Raw genomic sequence first — 18,600 nt, 5'->3', positions numbered from 1 at the left:
ATTTCAATTCCAGATTTGTATTAAATTCAAATTTCACATCTGCCGTGGTGTGATTTGAACCTGGGTCACCAGATCTTGTCCTGGGTCTCTGGATTACTGGTCCAGTAACAATAACACTGTGCCACTGCCTTCCCAGACTACTGTCACCCGTGCCAAGATGGTGCAGTACAAAGCCGGCCTTCTAGAACTGAAACTGTTTGATATCACCCACCAAGACCATCTGCAATGTCTCCCACTAAAGTAAGGAGGCCCTGCCAACCGATCTGCAGTCAAGAGTTAGGAACATCAGGACAAGCAGGACACACAGAAGACAATTACTAAGGAACTACATAAAAATGAATAGTGACTTATATGCGACATGGTACGATTTCATTTAGAAATTTGGTTTGGAATGTATATTTTTGTATACTCTTATTTTTACACTGTGGCCAAGCAGGTGCTGTAATGGTCAATGACATAGTTACGGTCCTCCCCCAGCCAGGTGTGTTTCCAGCTAGGGAGGGTAGGGGCAAGTAAAATACAAGTGGTGACAATCCCACTGCCTTCCCATCCCACCCCTATAATATGATGGGTGGTGTCAAAATCGGCAGTCCGCTCATCATTTTAAAATAAATAATTATGGGGAAATTAAGCTTGTTACAAGCCAATTGATGTGTCTGTTATGCTGTCCACACCATCCAGAAGAAGGAAGGAAAGAGCCTGCTTTCGAAACAAATTATTTGCAAAGGCGGGTAAAGGGGAGCACAGCATTCAGCGATGTGTGCATGGTGTGCTCTTTGGGCATCGTGGGCACTCCCCCTCATGATATTACCTCCACATTGCTCCTCTCTGCCTTCACAGCAAAGCCCACACCCTCCTTAGGCTGCAAAATCGCTTCCCGCCAAAAAGGATTCAACTTATCTGGCTCCGGCATCCATCTTCTCTTCTTTGTGGAGATGCTTGCTATCAGATTGGCCGGCAGCTTTCAAGAGCAGGACTTATAAAAATCTTTATTAGTGTCACCAGTAGGCTTACATTAACATTGCAATGAAGTTACTGTGAAAATCCCCTAGTTGCCACGCTACGGCGCCTGTTTGGGAACACAGAGGGAGAATTCAGAATGTCCAATTCACCCAACAAGCACGTCTTTCAGGACTTCCTCCCGCTGAGCCTATTTAGTCCACTGGAGGGCGAGTATTTTTTTTGATCTGTCAGCTGCCGATCAACTCTTGCCAGAGCGGGTGAGGAAAACAATACGCCCATCGCCGCACCTCCACCCCCTCCCTGCCCATGAAATTCAGTCCAAGGTGTGGGGTGTTGATGATTGGGGAACTGGGTTTGTGGTTACTGACATTGTGTATTTCTTCACATCCTGCCCAGCCAGAGAGGGGCTTGTCCAGGTCATCGTCCCCCTTCTTCTTGCTCCTTAGCTGATCACTGTGGAGCTGGTGTCAAGTGCTCTGTGCACATGTCACTAGGTTATGCAGATTCCAGCAGGCCACCATGAATCTTGACACACGTTCGGCCCACTGTGGCAGGTCTTCTGCAGAAGGATCCAGGTATTGGTTTTCTGTACGCCAATTCTCTGCTCTGTCAGATTTCACGTGGCCGTATGGCTCTCATTGCATGTGTGCTGCTCACGTATGTCACCAGAGTCAAGTCGCAAATCAGCAATACCCCTCGCCGCTCAGTGAGCCACACATTGCTTTGCCATGGTGAATCAAATTGAATGATACAGCGATTGCTACGGAATGAACTGTTGCCAGGACAGCAGACATTGATTTGCATGATGTGCCGCCACCCGTGGCCACACACCAACTGGACGTCGAGGGAGTGGAATCCCTTTCGGCTGCAGTAGATCGGAGTTGACATGCAGTGCCTGCAAGCCTCATGTGTGCTGTCAGTGGCACCGTACCAGATGGAGAAGCCTGCAGTCTGAGCGAAGCCTTGTGCTCACTCCACCTGCTGTCCTCTGGCAAAAGAAAATAAAACATAAGCAGACTTTGTGACTTCCCTTACGCAATGTAACAAGTGTCGCAGTGACAAAACTTCAAGTTGTTTCAAAAATCTCAGGGCCCTTTCTCAGAGTGGACACCTCCACAGCCATTGGCAATGTGATCCTGGTCCTGCTCGGAGGTTACAGTTGTGGCTAAAGCAAGCTGCAGCTGATTTCAGTGTGCAAGTGAAGTGTGGACATCTGGTGCTTTGCCCTTTGTTGTGCTTCATATAAGATTGCTCCAGGGACAGATGGCCATTTGCAGAGAGCCTTCTCCCTCTCCTCCTCTTCCCTTTTCCAGCAGCTTGTTTCAGCTCACCTTTGCTCATTCTCCTGGCCATGTTGTGTTCCAAGGGGGACACAAACTACTGCACCAATATCTGGGAACAATTGGTTTGTCCAGAAGCCTTCAGGCAGGCATAATCTTTCAGCTCAAGCCTCGACACTCCAGATTCTGGTAACACCAAGCACTTGCTATCATCACAGCAATCAATCAACAAAAGATATGAAAATGGCTGAGAATTCCGTCAAAACGTTCTGTTTGGGGAGTGACCTTCCTGCTGTGCAAATTTAAGAGGCACCACGGTGGCACTGTGGCTAGCACTGCTGCCTCACAGCACCAGCGACTGGGTTCGATTCCAACCTCAGGTGATTGTATGGAGTTTGTACATTCTCGCCGTGTGTGTGTGGGTTTCCTCTGGGTACTCCGCTTTCCTCCCACAGTCCAAATATGTGATTACGTGGATTGGCATTGCTAAATTACCCTGTAGTGTCCAAAGGTCGGTTGGGATTACGGGGATGGAATGGAGGAGCGGGCCTAGATAAGGTGTGCTTTCGGGTGGTTGGTTCAGACTCGATGGGCCAAATGGTCTCCTTCTGCACTGTATAGATTCCATCATTCTTTGTTAGCTGGAACAATGAACTCCAAGGTGGCCGGGTTGGTGTCAAATGCATTTCACACCCACGCACGTAATAAACTGCCTACTGTGCACATTTTCAGCAGACTTTCACCTCACAGAAGGGTCCGTCTGTGCTGAAGACACCATTTTGGACATTTAAGGGTATTTAAGGAAGTTTCAAAAGCAGGCACTACGATCCAAGTTTTGCGTGCTTTTTAATTTTGAACAGCAGTGCTCCACATATTGCAATGGCTGGATTCAACAGGCCCCAATTCATTCCAGCCCTGCACAAGACTCGAGCTGCACAAGGAACATGTGCAAATTATAAAAATTAGATGCCCTTGTAAGATTCAGCAAGGTCAGGGTAGGCATAGGTTGGCATGGTGACTGAGGGGCCAGGGGGATAGTTTGGCACATAGGGTATCAGGGAGTAATAGGAGGTGGGCAGAGGACCATAGAGAATGTGTGGAGGTGGGAGGGCTGAGGGCTATTTTATGTTATTCTGCCTTTTTAAATTAAACTTCAACATGATGCTGGAACACTAAAGCGGGCCTTCTGCTGAGGCACCCTCTGCACTTGTTCTCGGGTCACCATCACCAAGCCTGACTCCTAGGGAACCCCGCTACCCTGGAATAAAAATCTGACTTTCGTCGGGTGTTTTTAGAAGTGGGGCTTGCGGATCTGGGAATTCTTGGGATTCTGCACACCCGATGCATGGATGAAAACCCAGCCTGCAGTGTTTCTGCAAACTTAACGAAGGAATGCATGGTGAAGGGGGGAAATTTAGACCTGGGAACTGGAAGAGAGCATTGTGATGATGAGAGAGTGGAATTCCAGGGGGTAGAATGACTGTCGTGGTTGTTTTTGGGGAAGTAGTGGCATATATCATATATATCATTCATGATCTCATTGAATGGTGGAGCAGGCTTAATGGGCCAAATGCCCTACTTCTGCTCCAATGGTTTTATTCAACCTACAGTTTTTTTTTTAAAATTCAAATCTTTTGAATCATGAAGTAATCAACTGGTTCACAATTTTTAAAATAAATTGTCTCTCACAATGCAAACAAAAATGAATTGGGGAGAGGTAGTATTTGGAAGTATTCCAATTCTCTTCCCGCACCGAGTGCTGCACAAAGGCAGACTTTTGTCTGTTTCCTCAGTCACCATGCCAACCTATGCCACATTTCCCAACTCCATATAACGCCTGTGCAAACATATACCTCTCTGCTCAGCCCCAAAACCCTTTATAGCCCCTGTGCTCACCTCAATTAGTGCTAATTCATGCTAATCCATGATCCCCACCCACCGTTTGGCTTTTACCTCTACCATGTCAACTCACCCAGCATCCTCTCCAAAGGGAACCCCTGGCGGTCCAGATTAATCCAGTAATTTCAAACCTGCTCCTACCAGCTTTGCTCGGCACACATTGGGTTTCAAACGCCTGTCGCATCAAAATCACACGAGCGGAATCAACTCCTGATTTTTGTATGTGTAGCTGCTTGGGTGAAATGCAAATATGCAAATCCTGATCCTGCCCCTGATAAAGTAGTGGGTATACGTTTAGTCACAAGCCTTCCAGATTCGGACTTCTTTCGCTTTTGTTGTTACAACGGGGAGGCTCTCCATTATAGCAAAAATTCAGGCCTTTGTCTCTTTAGACCTTCCTTCTCCAGTTCACAAGAGCCAACCTAAAGAGACACTTTACTTCTGCCTGGTTTTGTTTACTGAGGCGAAGAAATCACTGAGCCGTTTCCCTCACTATTTATAGTAGTTTTGAGTAACGAAAACACTCAATAAGCTGCAAGAATGAAAGTTATCCTTTCCATACTTTCTGTCAATTCAAAAGCCAGGTCTCCTTGGCTCCTTCTATTTTGAACTCGTCAAATTGAAACAGGAGGTCCTTGAAACAGGAGGCCCTCGTCTTGTCTGGAGCCATTGCTACCAGTTAAACGTCTCCATAAAATACAAAAGCTACAATACAAAAACTCATGTATGGTAGTGTTGGGGTTATGATACTGAACTTAAAATCTAGAGGTGGTGAGTTGAAATGCCACCATGGTAAATTTAAAATTTAATTCAGTAAATCTGGTAATTTGCAGACGAGCATGTTACTGCGTTGGTGGCAGAGAATTGCATTCTTTCTTCTTCTTCCGTACCTATGGTAGCTTAGAAAAACATGCGTGTAATATGTATTTTTTTTTAATGTTTCTACTTCTGGTGCACATCCCTTGATTATTGGAACATGTGACAGAATTTGTTCGTTACAGAAGTGGGAACATTGGAATCACACCTCACGAGGAAGTGAGTATCAAAGTCACACTAAAAATAATAGTGCTACGTATTGGCTCACCTGGATTAGATAGTGAGAACACAGTTTCAGAAGCTCCAATAACTGAAGGTGACTTCCTGCTGCAAGAACATCTTGAACTACGCCTGGTTCCAGTAAGATCTGAAAATCAAACAGTTTATGTTTTAAAAGGGGGATTTGTTATAATATCCACTCATGTATATAATGAGATGCAGACAGGCAGTGATTAACACATAGGATGACCAGTAAGCACACAACACAGCTCAGCCAATCACCAGACAGGACACTACCACTATCAAGCCAGAGGGCACTAGGTTTCCCGCTCTCTCGGGACCCAGCTACTGAGGCAGTCAGAGTCCACGAGCTAGCAAACACAAACACCATGCGGTAGCTAGTAAGGCTGGTCAGGCTACTACAAGGTCACTAGTCAGATCAGTATAGTGTCAACCCACAGCTGAATATGTACAGCAGTTCATCTAGTTGAATAAAACAGTGTTGGATCTTCTCCTGTGTTAGACGTCTGTTTCTAACTTCCCTGCATCGAGTGCAGGCCACATCGAACCAACCTGCCTAACACATCATGGGACCAGAGTGATATTAATCTTGACGGCCCTACCTCGAGTGAATCAGCATCGACCAGCAAGCAGCCATCCAGCGAAATGGAAAACATCCAGCCTCCTCCGCAACTCCGGCAACCTCGGCGCAAACTGGGAAATCTTCAAACAAAAGTTCCTCTTGTCCATCGAGGCCTCCGACCTCGAGGCAGCATCGGATGCCAGGAAGATCGCGCTATTACTCTCCACTGCGGGGGACCACGCCATCCACATCTATAATTCCCTTACGTTCGTCGACGGCGAAGGCAAAACAAAACAAAATTCAAAACAGTCCTGCTGATGTTCGACAGCCACTGCGACATTGAGGTGAATGAGAGCTTTGAACGGTACACCTTCCAGCAGAGGTTTCAGGGTAAGAATTAACCTTTTCAGTCCTTCTTGACCCATCTACGCATCCTAGCACAGTCATGTAACTATGACTCGTTGGCTGATTCCATGATCTGGGATCAGATCGTTTTCGGGGTCCACTCCGACTCCCTGCGGCAGCAGCTCCTTAAAATCAAACAGTTGACCCTCTCTGTCGCTATTGAGACGTGTGTTGTCCATGAGCATGCCAAGAATCGTTACTCCCACATCAGGGTGGCAGAAACTGCAAAGCTGGCCTCCCACGAGGCAGAAAGGGTGCAGGCCATTGCGCAGATGCAGGGCCTGAGCATCGAGGAGAGTGGCCGTTTCGCGCGCTTTTCTCGGATCCCTGCGCATGCGTGCCACGACCGAGTGGACAACAAGACCGAAAACCCGACTGCGCAGGTGCGTATGTCGGCCGACCACACTGCGTATGCGCGATGGCGCACGGATCGCTCTGACGCCAGCGTCATGACGTGTCTGAATTGTGGTTCCGCCCACTTAAAGCGGCAATGTCCGGATGCCGATGTCTCCAGTGTGGCAAGTTTGGCCACTATGCAGCCCTCTGCAGATCCGCTCCACCGCTCAGCAGCCAGCGATCCCAGCTGCGGCGCAGAAGTAGCCGCTCAATACAAGGCATGTCAGATTCTGATCCCGACAGCCCTATGGACCCTGATACGGACTACCTCAAGTCTCCATATCGGGTGGGCATCATAACCACACATGAGCTGGCCTCCACCACACCTGCGCAACGGCTCTCAATCCTCAGTGTGGATCCCGACGACGAGTGGTGTGCTGTCCTCACAGTTAACAAGGCTCGCATCCGATTTAAACTGGGCACCGGCGCGTCTGCGAACCTCATCTCACAATCCGACCTCGACACCATCCGGGCCCGACCAAGCATTCTTCCACCTGCTGCCAGCTCCTTGACTACAAAGGCAATGCCATAGCTTCCAGTGGCTCTTGTCAACTAGGGGTATCCAACAAGGCGATCAAGGCAACGTTACGATTTGAAATTTTCCCTGCTCGGTGCTCGCGCCTGCATTCTCCTGAACCTGGTTCAGCGAGTCCACACCATGTCATCGTCACCAGTGACGGCCTCGCCCAATGGAAATTTGCAAGCCGACATAAACAACATTATCACACAATACCACAGTGTATTCGATGGAATGGGCATGCTCCTGTACCGATACAAAATACTGCTCAAGCCGAACGCCACCCCTGTAATTCATGCACCACGCCGGGTGCCGGCGCCCCTCAAGGATCGTCTGAAGAAGCAATTACATGACCTCCAAGACCAGGGCATCACCTCGAAGGTCACAGAGCCAACAGATTGGGTCAGCTCCATGGAATGCGTAAAGAAGCCATCAGGGGAGTTCCGCATTTGCATTGATCCCAAGGATCTAAACCGCAACATTATGCGGGAGCACTACCCGATCCCGAAGCGTGAAGAGTTAACCAGTGAGATGGCTCATGCCAAATTCTTCACTAAGCTGGATGCCTCCTGGGGTTTTTGGCAAATACAGTTCGGCCGCTATTGTTACAACCGCATGCCTTTCGGTATCATATCTGCCTCCGAAGTGTTTCATCGCATCTTGGAGGACATCGAGGGGGTACGAGTATACGTGGACGACGTGATCATCTGGTCCACAACGCTCCAGGAACACATCGCTCACCTCAAGTAGGTCTTCCAGCGAATTCATGAACATGGTCTCCAGCTCAACAGGGCCAAGTACCCATTTGGTCAATCTGATATAAAGTTTTTAGGCGACCACATCTTGCGGCAGGGTGTGCGGCCAGACGCCGACAAGGTCTTGGCGATCAACGCCATGAAGACCCCGGAGGACAAGAAGGCAGTCCTCCGCTTCCTCGGGATGGTCAACTTTCTCGGGAAATTCATTCCCAATATGGCATCCCACACCACGGCCCTCCGCCATCTCGTCAAGAAGTCAATGGAATTCCAGTGGCTGCCCACACATGAAGCGGAATGGCGTGAGCTGAAGGCAATGCTCACCACAGCCCCAGTTCTAGCGTTCTTCGACCCAACCGAGGAAACCAAGATATCAACTGATGCAAGCCAGGACGGCACTGGGACAGTGCTCCTCCAGTGAGATGACTCCTCGTCCTGGGCTCCAGTGGCATATGCCTCCAGGGCCATGACGCCCACTGAGCAAAGGTACGCCCAAATCGAAAACGAGTGTCTGGGTCTCTTGACAGGAATAGTCAAGTTTCATGATTACGTTTACAGCCTGCCAAAATTGATGGTGGAAACGGACTACAGGCCTCTAGTCCACATAATCCATAAGGACTTAAATGACATGACACCTCGGTTACAGCGAATTCTTCTTCGGCTCTGCCGCTATGACTTCAAACTTGTCTACACGCCAGGCAAAGAGCTGATCATTGCAGATGCCCTATCCCGGTCCATCACCACACCGTGTGAACAAGGTGACTTTATCTGCCACATAGAAGCGCAAGTGCAATTGTGTGCTACCAACCTCCCAGCCTCTGACGAACGGGTGGTCCAAATTTGTGAGGAAACGGCCAAGGATCCTTTACTGCAGCGTGTGATGCAGCACCTTACCCATAGCTGGCAGAAGGAACAATGTCCCCAATTCTTTAATGTTAAAGATAAGCTGACGGTTGTGGAGGTAATCCTTCTGAAACTCACAGGATCGTTATTCCTCAAAGTATACAGGCTGTGGTGCTGGGTCAACTCCATGAGGGTCACCTTGGAGTCGAGAAATGCTGACGCAGAGCTCGGGAGGCGGTTTACTGGCCGGGCATTAACCAGGATATTGACAACACGGTCTTCAACTGCCCCATCTGTCAGAAGTTTCAACCGGCTCAACCCAAGGAAACACTGCAACAGCACGAGATCGTGACCTCTCCGTGGTCCAAAGTAGGCATAGACCTTTTTCACGCCACGAAGCGTGACTACATACTCCTGGTCGACTACTTCTCCAGTTACCCAGAAGTGGTGAAACTGTCCGACCTCACGTCGAAGGCGGTCATCAAAGCCTGCAAAGAAACGTTCGCCAGGCACGGGATACCGCTCACGGTAATGAGCGACAACGGTCCATGCTTTTACAGCCAAGAATGGTCTGATTTTACAGAGTCCTACAACTTCCGTCACGTTACCTCCAGGCCCACTACCCGCAATCAAATGGGAAGGCCAAGAAAGGGGTCCATATTGTCAAGCGGTTGCTGTGCAAAGCTGCAGACTCAGGCTCCGACTTCAACCTGGCAATGCTGGCATACAGGGCAACCCCACTGTCCATTGGGTTGTCTCCAGTGCAGATGCTCATGAATCGCACTCTGAGGACCACACTTCCAGCCATCCATGTTCCAGACCTTGACCACCTCACGGTACTACAAAAAGTGCAGTAGTCCCGGGCCCAACAGAAGGCCACATATGATGCTCATGCCACGGATTTACCTGAGCTGGCTCCAGCCGATCATGTTCACGTCCAGTTGCCTGAGGGCGGTTGGTCAGCCACAGCTGTTGTTGTCAAACAAGTTGCCCCGAGGTCTTTCATTGTTCGCATGGCTGATGGCTCCCTGCTACGGTGCAACAGACGGGCATTACGAAGAGTTCCACGCCCACCACCTGACCGCAGTGCTCCGCCGGCCATCATGCTTCCTCCGGATGTACCCTGCCACGAGGCCACCGATCTGCAGGCGATCCTGCTGGCCCATGCGACCACCACAATGGCAGCGATCCCACCTCTCCACGTGCAGGCGGCTCCTGATCCACCTCTGCGGCGGTCGACAAGAATTTGTCGCCCGCCACAAAGACTGAATCTGTAGACTTAACTTTTGTAAATTCTGTGACTGACTCCATCGACTGAACTCTTGTAAATATTGCCTAGTTTTCCATGTATCTGCACTATCGACACCTTCCCATGTATATACGTTTGTTCAATCACCGTTTGTATAAAGTCAGATATATATATACATACCTCAGTATTTATTTAACTCAAAAGAAAGGGGAGATGTCATAATATCCACTCATGTATATAATGAGATGCAGACAGGCAGTGATTGACACACAGGATGACCAGTAAGCATACAACACAGCAGTCAATCACCAGACAGGACACTACCCTATAAAGCCAGAGGGCACTAGGTTTCCCGCTCTCTCGGGACCCAGATACTGAGACAGTCAGAGTCCACGAGCTAACAAGCACAAACACCATGCGGTAGCTAGTAAGTTTTGTCAGGCTACTACAAGGTCACTAGTCAAATCAGTATAGTGTCAACCCACAGCTGAATATGTACAGCAGTTCATCTAGTTGAATAAAACCGTGTTGGATCTTCTCCTGTGTTAGATGTCTGTTTCTAACTTCCCTGCATCGAGTGCAGTCCACATCGAACCAACCTGCCTAACACATCAGGGTTAGCTTTGTGTCAAATTGTTATGCCTTCCTAACTGTTTGAATTACAACAGCTTGTGCGAGTCTATTCAGCAGGGACATTACGAACAACACTACTTCCAAAACCATCGTAATACAAATGGAAAGTGCTGGATGCTCCCAGTGTATAAAGGTCAAGTGGCAAAACAAAACTAAAGTGGTTAACTGGTCATGTGTGAGGACATATCAGATTAAAGTGAAAATATGTTTACAGACTGTAAAAAACCTCTCAGGAGGATAGAGGTAGGTACTGTACTCAGCTGAAGGCAACAAAAGCTGCTATCAGAGCAATCTAAAGCTCACTGAAGAGGAAGATAGTAGATAACTACAGTAGCAACAGCAAAATTATTTTTTTAATGCTTGAGTGGAAGTTCAACAGCCATTCAGGACTCTTTGTGGCTGTTGAAAGATCCCTCACAACAAATTGAAGTGAACTTCCAGGTTTTGGCAGAGGTTTTAAATTGCCACAATGAATTAATCTTCATTTCAGTAAACTGCATTCATTCTTCACTTCAGTAGGGACAGTCAGTAGACTATGTTGGGTTGTCGGTAATGCAATGTACAGTTGACTCTAAAATTGTAAATATGTGACAATAAGGGGTCTCAGAACAGACAGGCTGTTGGTATTGAAGGCTTTCAACAGAAGGTACTCATGGAAATGGATACAATCTAGTGCTCAGTAACCTGCCTGGCTGGCTAAACAGTTCATGGGCATAGATCTTTATCATAAACTCAGAGGAGGCCTTGTTTAATGCTTTTTCTTTTAGAAAGAGTGTAGCCATCTACAACAAGAAACATAGACGTTCGCAAAGCCTAAAGGGAAATATGGACAATGTAAGATTCAGGCAGGCACAGAGCCTGCATGTATATTCGTGAGCAGAGAATCCAGACAGCATCAAAACCCCCAACCGATTAGCATTTAATGGCCCATCTCCGTAAGACAAAGGACTGATACTCAGGTAACCGATACAAACCCAGACACATCGGCGCCACTCCCTTTGCTCAGGAAGCATAACCAGCAAGGTCAATGACCGCTTAGGACATGCCCAGCCATTATGGCACCCGCCCCTTTATTGGCTCAGATCGAAGGCAGTGATCGTGAACTGCCGAATTAATTGGGTCCAAACCTAAGGACCCCCCAAAAGAGCAGAAGCCCCCCCCCACAGGATAAAGAGAGACACTGCCATGTGTTCGATATCTTTTGGACCTGGCGCTCCGGCAACGTCCATCTCCAACTGCAGCACCACGACCAGAAGCAAGTCCAAATTCAACCCTCGCTACCAGATGGATGATCCTAGCCGAACCGCAGTTACTTTTCCAGATCCAGCTGATCCAGATTCGAACAAAGGCTCTGACCTAAGCCGGTGCCTGAAGTTAAGTACAGGTTGTCATAGTTGTTAGGTGTAGTTTAGCTCGTAGTGTTTATGTTGCATGTGTAAGTTAATCTTGTGTGTAAATAAAGTACCATTGATCTTGAACTAACTAACTGGTTGTTTGGCTCTTTGATCGATACCCAGTTGAACCTTGTGGCGGTATCATTTGATACCTGGCGACTCTGAGAGCATATCATATTCATATCCATATTAAGAAAGGCAACCTTATTGACGGCCATATTTAGAGCAAGTAAAGATAGCAACAAGAGTAACAAGTCAAAAAACAGAAAATTATAGGTCCATGTGCTTGGCTTCAGTGAGAAGAAAGTTGCTAGAAGGCATTATTGAAGATATTCAGAATAACCACCTGACAGAGTAGGAGAAATCAAAATCAAGTGCCATGTGTTGTGGAAAAGAAGGCAATGTTTTGCCAACCTAATTGATTTTGGGCGGAATTTCTCATTTGGTGGGTGACGGCAGCCCATTCATATCGCACACTTGGATTTTTGTAAAGTTTTGACAAGGTGCCACACAACAAGCTACCTTATATGATAGCGTCCTGTAGGATTGGAGAACAGGTGTAGGGTTAGGTGATGGATTAGTTGCATTCTCATAGTCAGACGATTGCATTAATGTTATGGTTTGTATGGAGACTAATTACTAGATATGTCCCTTGGAAATTATTTTTAGGGCATTATTCTTCATAATTTTGATTAACAATCTGGTTGACAAGCACATGTTAAAATACTGGAGGAGGATTAAATAAACACATTCAAATTTACGTCCAATCGGAGGGAATGGACTTGCATTTGACAAATGTCACTTGATACTGATAAATGTACTTTTGTGCGCTAGTGAAGTCAATAACAATCAAATGTATGTCATGCCGTAGTGCAAGCTGGCCTGTTGAGTGCGAAAGAGATTAAGTCGATTATTTATTTTGTATCTTCACATACACTTTTTTCCCTTGAGGGAGTAGTGGGTAGTGTTGAAAGGATTAGCAGGCTAATTATGAACCTGTTCAACCAGGTCATAAACACTTTCTTCCATAGCCAACATGGACTTGAACCCAGCACAGCCAACTCAAGAGGCAGGGGCGCTAAACATTGACCCACAAGACCTTCTTCAACGTGTAGAAGGATGTGGTAAATAAACCTAGTAGATGACTGGTGAAGTTGCACAATCAGTGTTGCAATGTTATTGCTATAGCAAATTATTAGGATGTATTGCTAAAGACAAACCAAAGAAGAACAAAGGGGACTCTATTGTCCTTAAAAAAGACCTTGCTTGAACCTTTCTGGAGTACAATGAACAGTTCTGATCCCATTACATGTTGGGATATATGAAGCCCTGGAAAATGTTCACGAGAGGACCAGCAGATTGATAATTAGTTTAAAAGTCCTTAGTTATCTTGGTAGATTTGGAGAGCTGATTATTTTTACTTCAGGAAAGCACAGGCTTTGGGCAGATTTGATTCAATGTAGCTAAAATTAAGCAGCATCTAATACCAGATAGATTATGGAGGATCATAGAATATCGAACCATTAAACACAGAACAACAGTTAGAGATGCCAGGAGGTTTTTCATTACGACAAGGCTTGTCGACATTTAGAACAAGTTTGTCAGCTGCTGGAGTGAGCATTGATATGCTCCAAGCCTTCAGAAGGTAACTGAATGAGTTTCAAAATGTTGCTAAAATCACGGCATGTAAAAATAGGTGACGATTGGTTTATATGCTCAAGTTCACTGTGCAGCATGTTAATCATATGTGGGAGGGTTAGAAAGGAATTTTCCAAAAGTTGGTCCACAATTTCTTCTTTTTGCACTTGTTAAGTGATTACATGACTGCTGGTCGGGAGGAAGGATAGTGGACCATGAAACTCAGTTGCAGCAAGCTGATTTAAAGGGCCAAGTAATTTTTTCATCACTTTTATTTTTCCATATCTGTATACTTGGAATACGTGACAGCTACTGTATTATGTTACAGAATAGAGGAAATGCTGGAAATGCTGCAATTTAAATCAGTACCAGAAATAGAAAATGAAGTTCACGTTTCATCTATCATCCTTCATCAGACCCACTCCAAATATTTACTGAAGTTTCCCTTCAAGGTGTTGCTGACCAATTAAATGCATGGCACTGTCAGCTTTTACGGAAGGTTCCAGCACTTGTCAGCTCTATTATATGTCAGGGCTGCTAATTTCCTGGAGTAATTGATTTATCCTATCTGAGGAATGATCAATAGCAGAAAGCAAGGCAGTGGGCATGGCACCTTTGTCTGAAGACTGGTTCCATCATTGAGGTTTCATTGTTTCAATAATGTTGGGAGGACGCGCTGGAAAATGCGAACTACAGCCTGCTAATCCCATATGGGATTGCAGAAATAAGTGTAGTAGTCGCACTGCCATAGTTTAATTCGTAATGAATGTAAACATGTTATAAACATTAATGACACAGGGATCCCTACTTAACCAGCTTCATTGTAGGGGCTGTGGCCTGGTCGGGGAAATGTTATTTTTAGCCTAACTACAAATGCACTTCTGAAACTATGGGGTGGGATTTTCTGACCCCCCGCCGGGTCGGAGAATCTCCAGGGCGCGGCGTGAAATCCGCACGGCGCTCCGACGCCAGCTGCCAAATTGTCCGCCGCCGGTTTTTGGGCAGGAACGGGGATCGCGCTGAGCCGATCGGAGGCCGTGGGCAGTGGCCTCCCCGGCGATTATCCGGATGCCGATGGGCCGAGCGGACGCCCATTTCCGGCCAGTCCCGACGGCGTGGATCAGACAAGGTCCATACCGGCTGGACCTGGCTTTGAGGGTGGCTTATGGAGTCCTCGGGGGCGTGCAGTGGGATCCGGCCCTGGGGGCCCCCCACGGTGGCCTGGCCTGTTATCGGGGCCCACCGATCTTCGGGTGGGCCTGTGCCGTGGGGGCACTCTTTCCCTCTGTGCCGGCCTGTGTAAGGCTCCGCGATAGCCGGTGCGGAGAACAAACCTCCTGCGCATGCGCAGGAATCCCGCCAGCGGTTCTGCGCATGCGCCAGAACACGTTGGCGATCCTGCGCATGCGCTAACTCGCGCCGGCCGGCGGAGGCTCTGGGGCGCCAACCACTCCAGTGCCGGCCTAGCCCCTGGGAGTGCAGAGGATTCTGCACCTCCCGTGCGGCCCGAGGCCGGAGTGGTTCACGCCACTCTTTGGCGCCGGTATGGCCCGTCCCACCGATTGCGGGAGAATCCCACCCATGATCTTTCAGCGTCCTAAATATTCCTTTGACATCAAGAGTTCTCAAGCTAAATCGCTTTCTTGGACCCAAGATTGAACTAAGCACTATGGATCAGTGTTACAGGAAAGAAAAGAAGTACATTGAAATTTGCCAAATAAATTTAATTTTGACTTTTGTTCAATATGTTAAGGTTTTAGAGGTGCGATGAAGTTTAGTAATAATCATATTCTGTTATAAATAACTTTTTTGACAGTAAATTGAATGTTTTTGTAAAAGGGTTTCACCACACACAGTTAGAGGTTAATTAGCACAGAAGACAGCTTGGAATTTTTCCAGTTGCCCTAACACACTGTGAACATGGCTTCACAATGCAAGGTGTGGCCGCACAACCTTCTAACTCAACAGGTCATTGCGCTGTCAATATGTTCATAGCACGGTAGCACAGTGGGTAGCACTGTTGCTTCACAGCTGCAGCGCCCCAGGTTCGATTCCAGGCTTTGTCACTGTCTGTGCGGAGTCTGCACGTTCTCCCCGTGCCTCCGTGGGTTTCCTCCGGGTGCTCTGGTTTCCTCCCACAAGCCCTGAAAGACATGCTGTTAGGTAATTTGGACATTCTGAATTCTCCCTCCGTGTACCCAAACAAGTGCCAGATTGTGGCGACTAGGGGATTTTCACAGTAACTTCATTTCAGTGTTAATGTAAACCCACTTGTGACAATAAAGATTATTATAAAACACCCTCAAATATATGAAAAATATCAGCCATAGGTATTTCAGGCTGAAATCCAATACATCAGAGGCTTGATTTGAAGAGGTCAGTTTTAGAAATGCACAGAGAAATCAGACAAAGAGGTTTTCCTCAATAGGGAGTAAGGCACCTGATATACACAGCCACTTTCTTCAGTATCAAGTGAGTGCCACACAACTACAGCAGCAGTCGGACCACAGCATGTCTGGGTCCATCCTACACCCTGGTGCCTTAACCCTTAACATGACTGGCCAATCGCCTGTCTCCAGGTGATCTCCTCCATATAGCCATTAACAAGACTCCCCTCCAGTAGCTCAAGTTTTCAAAAATCTCTCTCATAATGTTCAGATGCTGGCCACAATTAATGAATAAGAAAACAAATACATTTCCAATCATCTCTTACACCTTAAGAGGAAGGGCGACAGGATTGCACAGTGGTTAACACTGTTGCTTCACAGCTCCAGGGTCCCAGGTTCGATTCCCGGCTTGGGTCAGTCTGTGCGGAGTCTGCACGTTCTCCCCGTGTCCGCGTGGAGTTCCTCCGGGTGCTCCAGTTGCCTCCCACAAGTCCCGAAAGACATGCTGTTAGGTGAATTGGACATTCTGAATTCTCCCTCAGTGTACCTGAACAGGCGCCGTAGTGTGGGATTTTCACAGTAACTTCATTGCAGTGTTAATGTAAGCCTACTTGTGACAATAATAAAGATTATTATTCAGCAACACAAGTAGGCCATTCAGCCTGTTGAGTATCTTCCACCATTTAATGAGGTAATGGCTAATCTGTCTTCACTCATTCCACCCGCCTTCAGCTCCTTAAACGAAATGTTAGTTGCAACCATCCATTTTTAAAAAAAAGAACAGACTGTTCCACTGACAACCTACATCCAAGTTTTATGTCCACGTTGTCAATTGTTATGGCCAAGGCTAGGTTAGCATTTGTGCCCATATGCAACTGCGCTTGAGAAGGTGGTGGTGGTTAGCTGCCTTCTTGAATCGCTGCAGTCCACATGGTGCAGATACACCTGCAACACCAATGTGGTGAATATTATAATGTTGCAATTGTAAGGCTCTGATGTTAGTTAATCAGTTCACCAACCTTCCCGTTGAATACCCATCAAAAGTTAAGTCTTGTTCAGTCAGGTGCAACCAGGTTTTTAAACCATGATCTAAGAAATATCTACTGTTGGATGAGGAATCCAGCATCAAAAAACTTTGTGGAACATTTTTGTGGAACATTGTTAAACATCTCTATTGTGATTAATTATAGATTTTTTAAAAATAACCTCCTTAAAAGTTATTTTTATGATATTTCAGAATCACTAGAACCCCTTATGCATGTTTTAATTTTTCTTTCACTCTCCATACAATAAAAAGTGATTTGATTGATTTGTACATTTCATTTTCTAGGTGGCTTTTTGTGAGAATTCTTTAACATGATTGGCTACTTGGGCAGCTTGATGACATCACTGCAGTTCCATACTGGAAATCCACTGCACATTGAAAGAGGTAAAGTTCTCACCACAGAGATCATTAGATCTCTCTACACAGCTTTATCAGAGGTCAGCAGCAAGAAACATTTGCTTTGCGCCATTATTACACTTGCCTGGATGAATGCAGCTTCAACAAAATTCAAGAAGCTTGATACCATCGAAAACAAAGCAGCCCGCTTTGACCAGTACCCATCCACCACATTAAACATTCACACTCTCCACCACTGCAGCAACATTGTGTGCCATATGAAAGATGCACTGTAGTGACACACCATAATAATAATCCTTATTATTGTCACAAGTAGCCTTACATTAACACTGCAATGAAGTTACTGTGAAAATCTCCTTGTCGCCACATTTCGGCGCCTGTTCGGGTACATGGAGGGAGAATTCAGAATGTCCAATTCACCTAACAAGCACATCTTTCGTGACTTGTGGGAGGAAGCCGAAGCACTCGGAGGAAACCCAAGCAGACGCTAGGAGAACGAGCAGACTTCGCACAGACAGGAATCGAACCCAAGGCTCTTTTGACAACACTTTCCAAACCTACAACCACTTTTTTTTTGTTTATGCATGTGAAATATCAGCTTTTAGTTTTAACATCTGATTTGTGCTACTGTGATTTGTGATAAGATTAATCCAGGTGCTTTCCTTTAGAAGTGATTGAAGTTTGAAAGCAAAGAATCTCAAATATTGATGGAAGCATTAAGGTTTTAGCAAATTGCAACCTGAAGCTGTTACACCGTCAGCACTAAAGCAGGTTAAAGGAAGTAGTGGTTTATTCATTCCATTATTACAGCAAACTTTGTAGTTACACTTCTTTAGTTTCCTGGTCTGCTATAACATATTGAATTCATCAGCTAATGAAACTACAAACTAAATGTAACTTTGTGAGTAATGTTAAACAGAAAATCCTGATTAACAATTCAATGACAGGCTCCTGAAAATATTTTAATTTGACACGCAGAGGAAAATACCTCAGAATATTTGAAGATTACGCACTTTATCATGCAGCGAGTTAAACATTGAGAACATTTGAAAGGCTGCTACGTTTTGGTATCTTTCGCCCGTCGTCTCCCTATGCCATGCATTGGCTTTTCCACATACAGTTAGGTAGCTGGCAATGAGGTCTAGAGAATGCCCACAACACCTTTTTCCACTAATCTTCTCCACCCCGCCCTCCAATTTTCCCTCCCTCCCATCTGTCTAG

General features: G+C 46.4%; 1 protein-coding gene across 1 annotated transcript in view; it reads right to left on the bottom strand.

The window, feature by feature from the left end:
- klhl32 (kelch-like family member 32) overlaps positions 1–18,600 on the bottom strand; it is a 495,489-nt gene that overhangs the window by 279,229 nt on the left and 197,660 nt on the right. Inside the window, exon 5 of the mRNA XM_072499580.1 lies at positions 5,227–5,325. Coding sequence (XP_072355681.1) covers positions 5,227–5,325 — 99 coding nt within the window. The remainder of the gene's footprint in view (positions 1–5,226; positions 5,326–18,600) is intronic.

The sequence above is a fragment of the Scyliorhinus torazame genome, chromosome 4 (assembly GCF_047496885.1).
Source record: "Scyliorhinus torazame isolate Kashiwa2021f chromosome 4, sScyTor2.1, whole genome shotgun sequence".
Classification (NCBI taxonomy): domain Eukaryota; kingdom Metazoa; phylum Chordata; class Chondrichthyes; order Carcharhiniformes; family Scyliorhinidae; genus Scyliorhinus; species Scyliorhinus torazame.
This window is presented reverse-complemented; position numbering and strand designations above follow the sequence as displayed.